This window comes from Papaver somniferum, chromosome 4, assembly GCF_003573695.1.
Source record: "Papaver somniferum cultivar HN1 chromosome 4, ASM357369v1, whole genome shotgun sequence".
Lineage (NCBI taxonomy): Eukaryota > Viridiplantae > Streptophyta > Magnoliopsida > Ranunculales > Papaveraceae > Papaver > Papaver somniferum.
In genome coordinates this window covers 121686708-121699257 of record NC_039361.1, presented here as the reverse complement: position 1 = coordinate 121699257, position 12550 = coordinate 121686708, and the positions used below count along the sequence as shown (strand labels likewise).

Below are 12550 nucleotides of genomic sequence, written 5' to 3'. Positions count from 1 at the left end.
TGAGGCAGATTTTTTATCACTGTGCAAGTTTGGGGACATGGGACAAAAACCATAAGTCTCTCAGAAGCTTTTGGGTCGTTGAGCAATGTTAGAATCACAATTGTAGGTTCTAGATCATGTTACAGATACGAAACATATTAAAAGTTCTTTGAGTTACAGTATAAATTTTTGGCCACGAGTAGATTTTGGATCACATACATCCCACGATGAAAATAGATGTGCGAGAACTTGACACAGGTTATTTTACCAAGTAAATGACAAATCCCAACATTACAATGGAAGAGTTGTTACACAGAGAGAGTCTAGTAGTTGATGAAATTAGAGATGTTCGTTTTCCCAATCCGTCAATAAGAACATCAGTGGCGGAGTCAAGATTTTTAATTGGGTGGGGCAATACCAAAAATATCTTGGAATCATAACTAATCACAAGGAAAATCACCAAAATTTTTGATGTAAACATCTCGTTTGAACACGAAGCTATAATCATCGAGTCCCACCTTAAATGAATCCATTCAAATATTAGTTGATGCAGATAGACATGATCAATTGAGACTTGCACAACAAAGATGAGAACATGGTGAAGGGTTGTTATCATTCTTTGTTGGGCTCCTCTCAAGAACGCATTGTGCAACATCGTTTTCCCTTCGCATGGAGCTTTGCAGCTTTGAAGAACAAGTTAATTAAACAGAGTAGAAGTAGGTTCATTTGAAGAGAGATTGTTAAACTGAAGCCTAAAAATCCTAAAAATTAGCCTTTTTTTACTCATTTATTTTCTTAATTTGACTGCTATAAAGTTTTTCACCCTCATATTTCCAGGACGTGTAATACTAATTAAGGATTTACCAAAATTTAGGTGGATCAAGTGACCCACCCACCTCACTAGTAGCTCCGCCTCTGAAGAACACCCAACGACTTACCAAGGCTTCTGTCATTAGGGTTGCTTACTGAAAAATAAGTAATTCAACCGTACTATATAATTGACACTAGAACTTGGCCCGTGCCGTAACGGCACGGTCACGAAAATAAGTGAAAAAATTTATTTTGACCGGTACACCCGTGTCGTTGTTGTTACTATTTAAAGTGACAACTGTTCTTCATACATTTTGATTATTATTTTTTCTTTTGTATTTGACAGAGCTTATTTTAACACCTAAAAAAATCAAGCACAACTTGTAAAATATAATGTTATTTGTGTCATAACGACATCGAACAAACATTGCACACTATTACATTGACTAATTGTGATACCACCACCAGAACCACCCATTGCAACTACTTTTTCCACCAGCAGCATTGCCTCCACCGGCTCTATGCACCGCCACTCACAAACATCACCCTGATTACGCATAATAACTATTGATGTAATTATTAACATAATAGTTATCTATTGAGTGGGAGTATATATTCATTTAGATAATTAATAAGACATTTATCATGAGATATTAATAAAATATTTATTATGAGAAATTAATGAGATAATAATGATATGCACAGATTAAGACCGTTAGATATGATTTCTAACTTTCAATCATAGATGTCACTTATAAACACTTACATAAACAATCTTCTCCCTAAACAAATCTTGAGGATGACACCAAAAACAATTGACAAATTAAGGCACTAAAGATTTCGAAGATGATACCAAATCTTCAAGGAAATAAGGTTGAGCGGAAGCATGTTCTTGGATTTAAATTCTTTTGTCTCTTTAGTCTATCTCTAATTCCCAAATTTACTTCTGATTTAGGTTTGCCCAAAAGTGGGGAACTACAGTTTTTAATTCCACTCCTCCTTTTAGATGTGAGTGAGAGAATCAATTGTTTAGTTTCATGGGAATGTAGGTTTGTTATTTTCAGTCTATCAAATTTCTCCACTTTGCTTTATTTCCCAACTAAAGAGAAAAAGAGAATACGTAATGCGTTATTTCCCAATCAAAGCATGTATTCATGGGATCGACCACACACTTGGATTTAACAATCGGGATGGAAATTCAAGATTTCTCTTTATGTTAACTAACTTAGTTAAACTTTATTTTATAATACAGAACAAAGAAACATGAAAAAAAAATATCACCTAGCTATGATATGACTCGTGTCATAACCGTGCGACTTAGTAATAAGTTAATTTAATGTGTACTGATTTGGATACGTGCCGTTCGTGTGCAGTTATTATTTTAATTGTCATGTATTTTAACCGAGTTTATGTTATCATTAAGACGATCAACCACATCTTCTCTTCCCTATAAGGTTAACCAATTTTTGGCGAAACATTATTAACAAAATATATTACTTTCACCAACACCCACCACATCCAAAATATCACTTGATACCACTTCTTTCCTTCACCTCACCGTTTCTTCCACCCCCAACCACTGGATGTGCTTTTTAATTTTTAATCACAGACGTCATGAGAAAAGTTCATATCGAACAAATTTAAGTCGTCAATTAATTTATCACATTATTTTTTCATTCCATTATTTTGTTTTTAGTATATTCTCTTTTATATTGTAATCAATTTTATTTAACACTAAAAGTCATGATTTGTTTGATCGGGCAATATTTGGGTGATCCAGCGCTATGATGACATTTCCTTATATGATTTGGTATCATCCACGAAATATTTGATTTTTTTTCCTTACCAATCGTGCAAGAAATAGCTAACTGTATCTTTCACAATATAATGTTGTACGTTTGTAAAGACATAAAAATATTATTGTTCACTATTATTCACCAACACCCACCACCATTAAAAACAACCATTGGCACTATTTCCTCCACCACCAAGGAAAGACCAACACCCATCATTATATTTTTTTGTCTTGAATATCTCTACTACCCACTACTTCATCCAATACCACCATTAATGTTTATTAATATAACTTTTAATAAAAATATGTATTTATTAGATCAATTAAGAGGATATTTATGATAAAAACAAATAATTAATCATTCATTATTAGAAACTAATGGGATACTAATTAATAAAACATTTATAGTTTAGTTGAATAAACGAAAACCGTAGATTTATCTTCTTCCTAGACAAATTTTGGCCACCACTTACATAGCCTTTAGTTCAACGTAGATTTATCAAGCGCTTAACCCGTGCAGAAAACGCATGGGAATAATTTTTATCTGGATATTAAATTTAGTATTTGTTAATTTTCGAGTTTACGCTCCTTATCATTACAAATGAAGACAAAACCAATATATATTTTTACTCTTCAGTCCACAATTTTTTTTATCATGTACTCATATACGATTCCTTTCCAGTATGTTTGATATTTTGACATTCTCCCAAATAATGTTTATTCTTGCCCTCTTTCACAACAAAACCAACGATATTGCAAAGACAAAAACATATTATCGATCATTTGAAATGGTATTTCCCTTTTACATCTCCCTTATTTTAGTGACCGCGCAAAACCAAAACATCGTACGATGTAGAATAAAACAAAAGTACATCACTCAAACTCATTTTTCCTATAAATAATTGTGTCACATAAACTCAAAATCCTTGTTTATTTTGTCTCATTCAAAAATGGTCCAAAAAGATTAAACTCTGAATGGACTCTACAGTACATATTACATCATATGTTTTTATATTTGAATAACACAAATAAATACTAATTCATTTATCTAAGCCATTATATCATAAAACGTTGAGCCATTTCAGATGGCAACCCATTCGACTCAGAAAACATATATCTCCAATTCTTGAAAACTCTCAGACAGTCTATGGCATTGAATGTGAGCCATTTCAGATGGAAACCCACCACCAAAACCACTAATTACTACTACCTTTTCCACCACCATCACTATCGTTACCAGCTCCATGCATCTCCAATCTCAAACACCATCTGGGTCATCCCTAATTTCTATTGACATGATAATTAAAAAATGTATTATTTATTTAATAAAAATATATTTAGAAAAATATAATGGGTTGAAAAGATTTTTAAAAGTTATTATGATTCTTCATTAAAAAATTTATTATTTATTTAATGGAAGTATATTTATTAAGATAATTATAAGATAATTTAATAAAAATATATTTAGAAAAACGTAATGGGTTGAAAAGAATTTCAAAAGTTATTATGATTCTTTATCAACAAATTTGTTAATTATCTAATGAAAGTATATTTATTAAGATAATTATAAGAGATTTATGATAAGAGATTAATAGAGTAGGGGTAGGATCCGTTGACATGGTTATAATGACATAATCTTGACATTTTAGCGCCATTTTCTCTACCAAACCTGATGGGCAATGAATTTGAGGCTAATTTTTTGATAACATGTTCTTCTTATAAGTCTTTACACTCCCACCAAAAATGAGAGAGTTCCGAGATATATAAGACCACCATCTACCATTTTGAATATCAACCGTTGAAGATTAACGGCTGAAATTTAAATTTGTGGATGGTGGTCTTATACATCTCGAAATTCTCTCTTTTTTGGTGGGAATGTAGAGTTTTATAGGAGGAACATGTCGCCAAAATATTAGCTTTAAATTTGTTGCCGATTGAGTTTGGTAGAAAAAATGATAACCATGTCAACGGATTATGTCATGATAACCATGTCAATGGATCCTTCCCCAATAAAGTGTTTATTATAAAAAATTAATAATACAATAATGATGTGAACAACCAGAGCCATGGATTTAGCTTTTCCAAGAATGAATCCTGGCCACTTTTTATCTTGCGTAAGTTGTCAAAACTATGTTTTATAAGGGAAGATTTGACTGAATACTACTAGAATATAACGAGTTTAGATCATCTAATTAAAATCTTCAATTCTTCATCTTAGCCATATTTGTTTGATTAAAGAAAAATGAACTCTTATGCCGTTACAAATAACAATTATTAATCGTAATTAAAGATTTCAGTAAGAACCACACAGGATATAACTGAGGCAGCAATTCATAAACATATAGTCAAACAAGGAAATGAAAATGAACAAAGTATATCCTCGATTAAGAAAAAATAATTTATTCAATAATCAAGAAACGCAAGTAAATAATCATAAGCATAACCAAGAAAGCCATGAAATGTATCAAACTCTCAAAAATCATAACCACACTATTCCCAAATTCATGAATCCCTATATAAAATAGATAAAAATCTTAATTAAGAACTAGTAAACTTAGTAACAGCTTTAGTACCCTCAGAAACAGCATGTTTAGCCAATTCACCAGGCAAAGTAAGACGAACAGCAGTCTGAATCTCCCTGGAAGTAATAGTAGGCTTCTTATTGTACCTAGCTAATCTTGATGCTTCTTGTGCAAGTTTCTCAAAAATATCATTAATAAAACTATTCATAATTCCCATTGCCTTGCTTGATATACCTATATCAGGATGCACTTGTTTCAATACTTTGAATATGTATATCTTATAAGTCTCAATAGATTTCTTTGCTTTCTTCTTCTTCTTATCTGATGATCCATCTTTTCCTACTAGTTTTGGTGGTGCTTTTTCTGCTGGTTTTTTCTCTGCTGGTGATGATGATACTGGTTTCTTCTCTGCTACTGGTTTCTTTCCTGCTTTTGTGGGTGGTGCCATTGTTTTTTTCTTTGGATCTGGAGATCGGCGTTGTGGTAGAGAAGAAGATTGAGGTTTTGATGAAGTTTGAGGTTTTGTATTCATAGGTGATTGTTTGGAAAGAGAGCGATCGTGATTCCCTGCAATTTGATAGGCACGGATTAAGGTTATTGTTGATCGAAACCGTCGGATATTTGGGTTAGTGCTGATTTAAGCCGTAGGATTTTGTTAATTAAGTGGAAAATATTAATTCGTCATTTATTTGGACTATTTTGTCATTTATTAGGGATTGATTAGGCAGGTATTGTCATTTTAATAGGTCTAGTTTTGGGAAGTGTGGGAGAGATCCAGGTAATCTCGTACGTGCTACATAACGAATAAGCTATTATCCAGGCGTTAATTCCATTTCTTCTTGTTGACTTGTTAAAATTTGAGATAGCGTCGATAGTGAGAGATGCCACAACCTGGCAACAGCAAAACAAATGGTTATTGAATTCATTCCGATATCAAATATGCTGTATTATCTGTAAATGCACATACGTTTATATAAGGGGTTAGATTCATGTTCTGACCAGAAATTGCAATGAAATTCTCATGGTAAAGAGCTTGTCATTAGAGAAATAATTTGACCCCAAAAGTCATTATCACAACAACAAAAAACTCTGATGTAAGTGCCCGTTGGGTCACGCACCTAACTATGTATAGATTCGCACCCAGAGGCATATAATGTTACGGTTCCCTACGGTTCATCGCAGGTTTAGATCGTCGTGTTACAAATAGCTTAACTTCACTAAAAATAAATAGATCGTCGTGTTGGAAATAGCTTAACTTCACTAAAAATAGATCAACTGAAAACTACATCAAGGTGCTTTTCTTCAAGCACAATGGTAAGTAGTAGTACTAGCAGAATTTATAAAGAAGAATTAGGGGTTGTAATACAAGTACAGGCTATTTGCAACTGCGCAAGCTATCAAGTTTGTTGTGGGATGCCAAGCGAGATGTAGAAGCTTAGAGTTTAAATCGCAAGGAATTCCACCATTTTCCGTTGAGTTGTCGTGTCCTCCTACACAAAGTTAGCAATGGCAAAGACGAAAGAATTTCAATGTCAGTATGAGTCAACGGCAGCATAAAAAACAAGAACAGGTATAAGTGAAAATATTTAGAGGGTTCTTAACCTAGCCGGAATTGTCCACGAGCCAGGTTGCTTATGGATGTCCGTCTAGGTCGTGATGTCTGGATATGCTGCTTCCTGTTATGGATTTGAAATATAATGTTAGTAGGAATATCATTAACGATCAAGATAAGCAAATGATAATTACTGATATGATTTCATTAGAACTAGATAGCACGATATAACTCAACTTTTCCGATCGATATTAGATGCTTGTAACTTTACCAAAGTAAGGTTTAACTATGACAAACTACCAATCATATGATAATTCAATTGTTTTGGGCTTTCAGGCAACTAGATCTCTGAAGAGATAAATTTTGTGTACCAATTTAACTTAGATTTCCAACATGCAAAATGTATAACAGGACTATTTTACTGACGTAATATTTTTCCACTAAATCCACCTTAAATTGTTCCATAGCTATTCCTACTAGATAAATCTCTAATTTCATTGGTAATAAAGGATGAAAAGGAGGAATAACCATACTTGGAGTTTGGAATTTTGCTAGCTTCCAACGTGATTCCTTCGCCACTTCCATCTCCATGAGCGAAAATTCGAAATTGATTGCTAAGTCAAATGTACAGAATAGTGGGAGAGTCAGACATAGCTGTAAGCTAACATTGGCAAAAAAAGCTGCAGTCTATTCAAGAACAAACCTGTAAGATCCGGTTGCGAATTGACTCCCATCTCCACTTAGGCAGCACTCAAATTTGTCAAAAATTGAATCATTGTTATATAAATCGCACAACTGCAGAAACAACAGAGTAAATTGTTGGCAATTAGCAGAACCTGGCTAATAATAAACATACCAAATTCATGGAGGCGAGTGACAATGGACGAAAGTAATAGAACATTGAGGTACAAGGCTAAAGCTCCCAGATAGAATATGGCCCATCGACGTGCCAGAATCAAATCAGCGACCTAGAGGACCGGTCCTCCACTCTTCCGACTGAGCTAAGGTTGACTTTTGGTTATAGCTCATACCTCATCGTGTGCAAGAAAGTGACAGATAACAAGCTAATTAAACGAAGGCTGAAGGATCTCATAAGTCATAACCAGTTGAATTATATACTCCATAAAGACCGCCAATGAAGAATTCACACATGCCACCTCCATGATCTTTGTTTTATTAACTGCCCAGTTAACATCATGATCCTTTTATAAATGTGAAACTAGCAGGGAGCATTACCTTAGGGCGGAGGTACTCGTGAGTTTTAAAAACCACAACCGGAGATGCTTCCATACGCAAGTCCCAGAGCTACAATTTAGGTGGAAGCGGTTTTCTTAGCATGTTGCATAATGAAATAGAAAGGTTCATTCTGCATGCCCATAATAAGAGAAAACTATTTTGCTGATCATAAAGTACATAAATTCATGCTCAGCATAACAATATAAGACCTTTAGATTCATGTAATCCCGACTTAAGATGTGTCTTCCATCACTCGCAAACTTTATATCAGAAATGGAAGCGACTATTTCGGTGAAAAACGTTTTTGATCCATGAGCTTCACTGTCGTGTAATCTGCATAGAAAAACAACCAATTCAAAAGCCAGAAGCACTGTGTTCTGCACTAAATGTCCACTAATCATAAGGCCAAAGAAACAAACAGATAATGTTCCCTCTATGACTGCCACTCACAGAACCACGAAAGGAAATGCAAATCTAGTATTTTACATTCTCGCGTTTTGATCACATAACGCTGATCGCCTCATGTCAACGAGTCGAATAAAACCTCTCGAGCTGCTATATGCTAAGATGTTACAGTGAACTGGATGAAACTCGGCTGATGTTATCACCTCTGAACAAAAGTTAACACAATATCAGGATATAGTTACAACATAGGATGAAACAAAGGGGAGTTTGATGATACCACCAAGACTTTGTGTCGTACAGAATTAGATTTACTTCCCATATTAATATCGTTTAACTTCTGATCACAATGAACAAATGGGGTACACGAATAGTGGCATTTAAAAAATTTTACCATGACTGCTGAAACCTAAAAAAGATAGGAAGAACACTAGATTCCGATGTTGCAGTTAAGATACCTGTGAGGTCTTCCATGTTGGATGGCTTCATGTCAATGATGTTGAAACACTGATCAGTTATCTCCAGATTCCACAAATTTATTCTCAAGTCGTCAGCAGAAATGAAGGTTTCCCCATCACTGCAGAAGAGACATGTAGCCATTAGTGTTGAACTAATTGCGTGGTTAACATAAAATCACCGTTGATGGAATTGCAGGGAATTAATTACAATTTCGGAAAATCTTTGAATTTAATAAAATCAAATGGCAATATATTCTGGTTGCTACAGTATGAACCTCCAAATGGAAATCGTGTCTGATATTTTAATTTGTCTACACTGAATCCTGCAGGCCATAACTTGAAATTGATCTGAAAAGAATATGTGGAATAGTAGATGGAAACAGGAGACTTACGTATTAGTTGAAATAGAGTTTAAATTGTAATCATGAGCGTGATTATACACCCTCCGACATCTTGCAGGCGAAGTCTCTCCAAACTTGTTACACAAAACTCGTCATAATTAGAAATTCACTGTAGCCGAAGCTACCAAATTGTAAGTAATGCATATGGGCATTTTCTCCAAAATCCACAAAACATACCTTGTGGACACTTTCCTGAGAATTCGGGGATGTTTTGGTACCGACTTTATCAGTCCATTCCAAACGATAGCCATTAGAAACAGATGCTTCATGCTGTTCCACTGCGAAGTTCTTCTCCGCAAGTAGTGCATTTTCCATACATAACGAGGGATTTTGATCCATCTCTTTTACTTTCTTTACTTTTCGTTCTTTCACCTGTTCCGATCCACAACAACAACTTCAAACCCACGAATGCTCATCTCAAATGAAACCACTCTAGAGTTCAACAGATTATTACCATCCACATCTTAATTGTTTTGTCATTTGAGGAAAGAAGAAACAATGAACCGTTTGACGTGGTACACCATCTTACTTTATTTATCTTCTCTTCAATTTCCAAACTCTTCAAATAATCGAACTACAACCATACATGACATAAATTTCTTAATTAAACAGAAAAGCCAAACAGAGTGAAACACACAACTAATTGGGACTGTGAGGTCAGTAGTTTAGAGAGGGAAAACACTTCTTCAACATTCCACAAACACAAGATATTATACATATACATACCTCCGGCTCGTGACTTTGAAACTCGGTCTTATACCGATAATCAGGCTGCTGCTTTAAAAAACCATGATCCAAGCATTCCAACTTCTTCCGATTACGAGACTAATCATAATTCAAACAAATTCTACTTAAAAAAACAATTTTACTTCAATAAATGAAAAAGAAAAGGGTGGGTTAAGTATTTTAGAGCTTACGTCTAACCTATCAGTCCTTTCGAAGATGACAACACGACCACCTTTATCACCGGTTGCAAGATAATCTCCTTTCTTCTCAAAATCAATTGTTGATATAACATCAACTGAAAAATTCATTCAAAACCCGCAATACATTTCTCAGTTAGTATCTAAATTGTAACAAAAGTTAACCAGACAACTTCAGAATAACAAAACCATTGAATTAGTAGGCCACTAAGGAAATGAAACAGAGCAGTTACAACTTATTAACAATTCTAACTTAAACAAGACTGTAATTTGCAAGAAAGGAACAAAATTAAGAGATTCTGACCATCTTGAACTTCTTCTCCAGGAGTTCTTTCACCAAAAACTTGAGAAAACTTCCATTCTGAAACTGTATTTACAGAACTTGAATTCATTTTATTTTTTAATATATTCTCGGTTAGTCGAATCAGATTGTATACTAAAAAAATATTTGTTGGAATTCAGATTTTCTGAAATTTGGTGATCATTGTCTCTCTCAAAGAACTCACTCAAATAATTGTCTCTCTTTTTTCTCCGTAGGTGATAAACACAAAAAAGAAAGCAAAGCAAAGCGTAAATTAGTGACTTTGTTTTTTCCAGCAAGGCGATTTCTACTAATGTACGCTGTTGGTGATACTGCGCACCATCATTTGATAACGACACTATCTTGTCTTTTTGTTGCTGCTGACACAAGCAAAGTTAATATATCCACGTGTGAGCATGTCACTGTATTTAGGTCGTCAAAATTTATGTCATCAACCAAATCCCACCAACTGACGTTTTACCTTTACCATGTAATTTTTCACTGACTCAAAGAGTTTTTTTTTTCTTTTTTGCTGGAAAGATGCCAAGGCTTCTATTAATCATCTAAAATCATTAGATACATTATCAAGTGGTAAGAAATCCGAAGGGAATCTAGCAATAAGCTGAGCCCCGACCGCTTTTTGGATGACACCACCTAACCTGTGGAAAAGAAACTCTCCAACGTTGATATTTACATCATTACTAGTCATATAATTACGAAGTCTCTTTAGGAATGTGATAGTATCATCGCGAGCTCACCTAAGATAGTGAAGGCAAGGACCCTCAAACCCAATCCATGCTCTGTGCATTTCTCGGGATAATTAACACATTTGCGATCAATAGCATCGGAAAGGGCTTGCCCTGGGGTAAAAGCACGTACTCCATCACCTGTGAAGGGAGAGATACATGTCACATCCATGCACATACCACGCTCATCAATCCAGTTATAAACTAGAATGTCTGCAGGTCATAAGTCCAAGCCATTATTAGAAAGGAGACCCAAATTGACTTCCTTTCTAGCCGGGACACCTGCACGGTAACACATGTCAGCGATTATAGCACGAACCAGGTCATGACGAAACTTAATCCCAACTTCCTTGACACAATGTAGAGCGTGATCTCCAAAAATATCCATGTCTCTGCCACAACAAGGACAAGTATTGCCCTCCTCAAAAAGTGGTATACCCAGTCTATAACACATAACCGCGCTGAATTGTCTAGGACCTATCTTCTGATTAAGAGCGTCAATTGGAACAGCCAACAAGTAGTCTTGTGCATGTTTAATCTTATTGCACTGGCACAGAGCAGCATCACGTGCAGACAAATTAAAGTTAAGGGGTAACTCTTTCGTCACAGCATTAAAATATCTAACTGCCAAAGAACGTATAGATTGGGGGAGCGGTATGATGGATACTAAGTTGTGAATCATCAATACCACATACTTGGTTGTAAGCGCTTATAACATGCTCCAGACTAGGACTAAAACCAGACACGTCTGAGTGACGCAAGATGTTATTCTGTTGCAAAATAGTTTGTAAGCTGGATGCAACATAATTATATTGCATAGTATCATACATAGTAAAGACACCTGCGCCACCATGTTGAATGGGTAAAGTAACTAACCTTTGTTGAAGCTTACCAAACCCTGGGCCATCTCCCGTGACCAGGTGCTGAAGATATGTCATCAAAAACTCATAAAACAAAGGCTGAGCTTCACTCAAATGTGCTGGTCTGGATGTACGCATAGAGAAAAAAAGCCTAATAACCCCAGTACAATCATACAGGAGAAGGAGCTCACAGTGTGGGTCTTTATGCTTCTTAATAGCGTCCATTAAGGCTGTAGTTTTCTGATTTTTTTTTGAGAGAGAAAGGTTAGAATTTTATTGACGGAAAGGAAAAAAAAAATCCGTTGCAGACAGAGTTCTTTAGGCTTATTCCTATTCACATGTCAAACACCAGAATTTATAATTTTTGTGCCCATTATGGTTATGGTAAAGTGGTAAGCATATGTGCCAAAATGTTAAGTATACCACTTAGATGCACATGATGCAGTTTTCAGCGAGCGATAAGGATTCTATCATCCGGAGGTTATCCCATCGCTCGTTGGTCAGATGAACGCCAAAATTTGATCTCGCAGCACGGAATCAACATTGAACTCGCAGTTTCCGGACT

General features: G+C 35.1%; 2 protein-coding genes across 2 annotated transcripts; both read right to left on the bottom strand.

Moving 5' to 3' along the window:
* Positions 1 to 4968: 4968 nt before the first annotated feature.
* On the bottom strand, positions 4969 to 5898 carry LOC113274241 (probable histone H2B.3). The gene has a single exon (XM_026523692.1). The coding sequence runs from the start codon at positions 5636 to 5638 to the stop codon at positions 5123 to 5125; it is 516 nt and encodes a 171-aa protein (XP_026379477.1). The 5' UTR covers positions 5639 to 5898; the 3' UTR covers positions 4969 to 5122.
* Positions 5899 to 6122: 224 nt separating this feature from the next.
* LOC113276485 (serine/threonine protein phosphatase 2A 55 kDa regulatory subunit B beta isoform-like) lies at positions 6123 to 10613 on the bottom strand. Its single transcript, XM_026526090.1, has 14 exons — positions 10383 to 10613; positions 10073 to 10176; positions 9882 to 9980; positions 9610 to 9729; positions 9333 to 9527; positions 9147 to 9229; positions 8755 to 8873; positions 8381 to 8504; positions 8104 to 8227; positions 7895 to 7963; positions 7362 to 7453; positions 7192 to 7272; positions 6709 to 6782; positions 6123 to 6596 (listed from the first exon to the last, which is right to left on the bottom strand). The coding sequence occupies exons 1-14, from the start codon at positions 10468 to 10470 to the stop codon at positions 6457 to 6459; spliced, it is 1512 nt and encodes a 503-aa protein (XP_026381875.1). The 5' UTR covers positions 10471 to 10613; the 3' UTR covers positions 6123 to 6456.
* Between the last annotated feature and the right edge of the window lie 1937 nt (positions 10614 to 12550).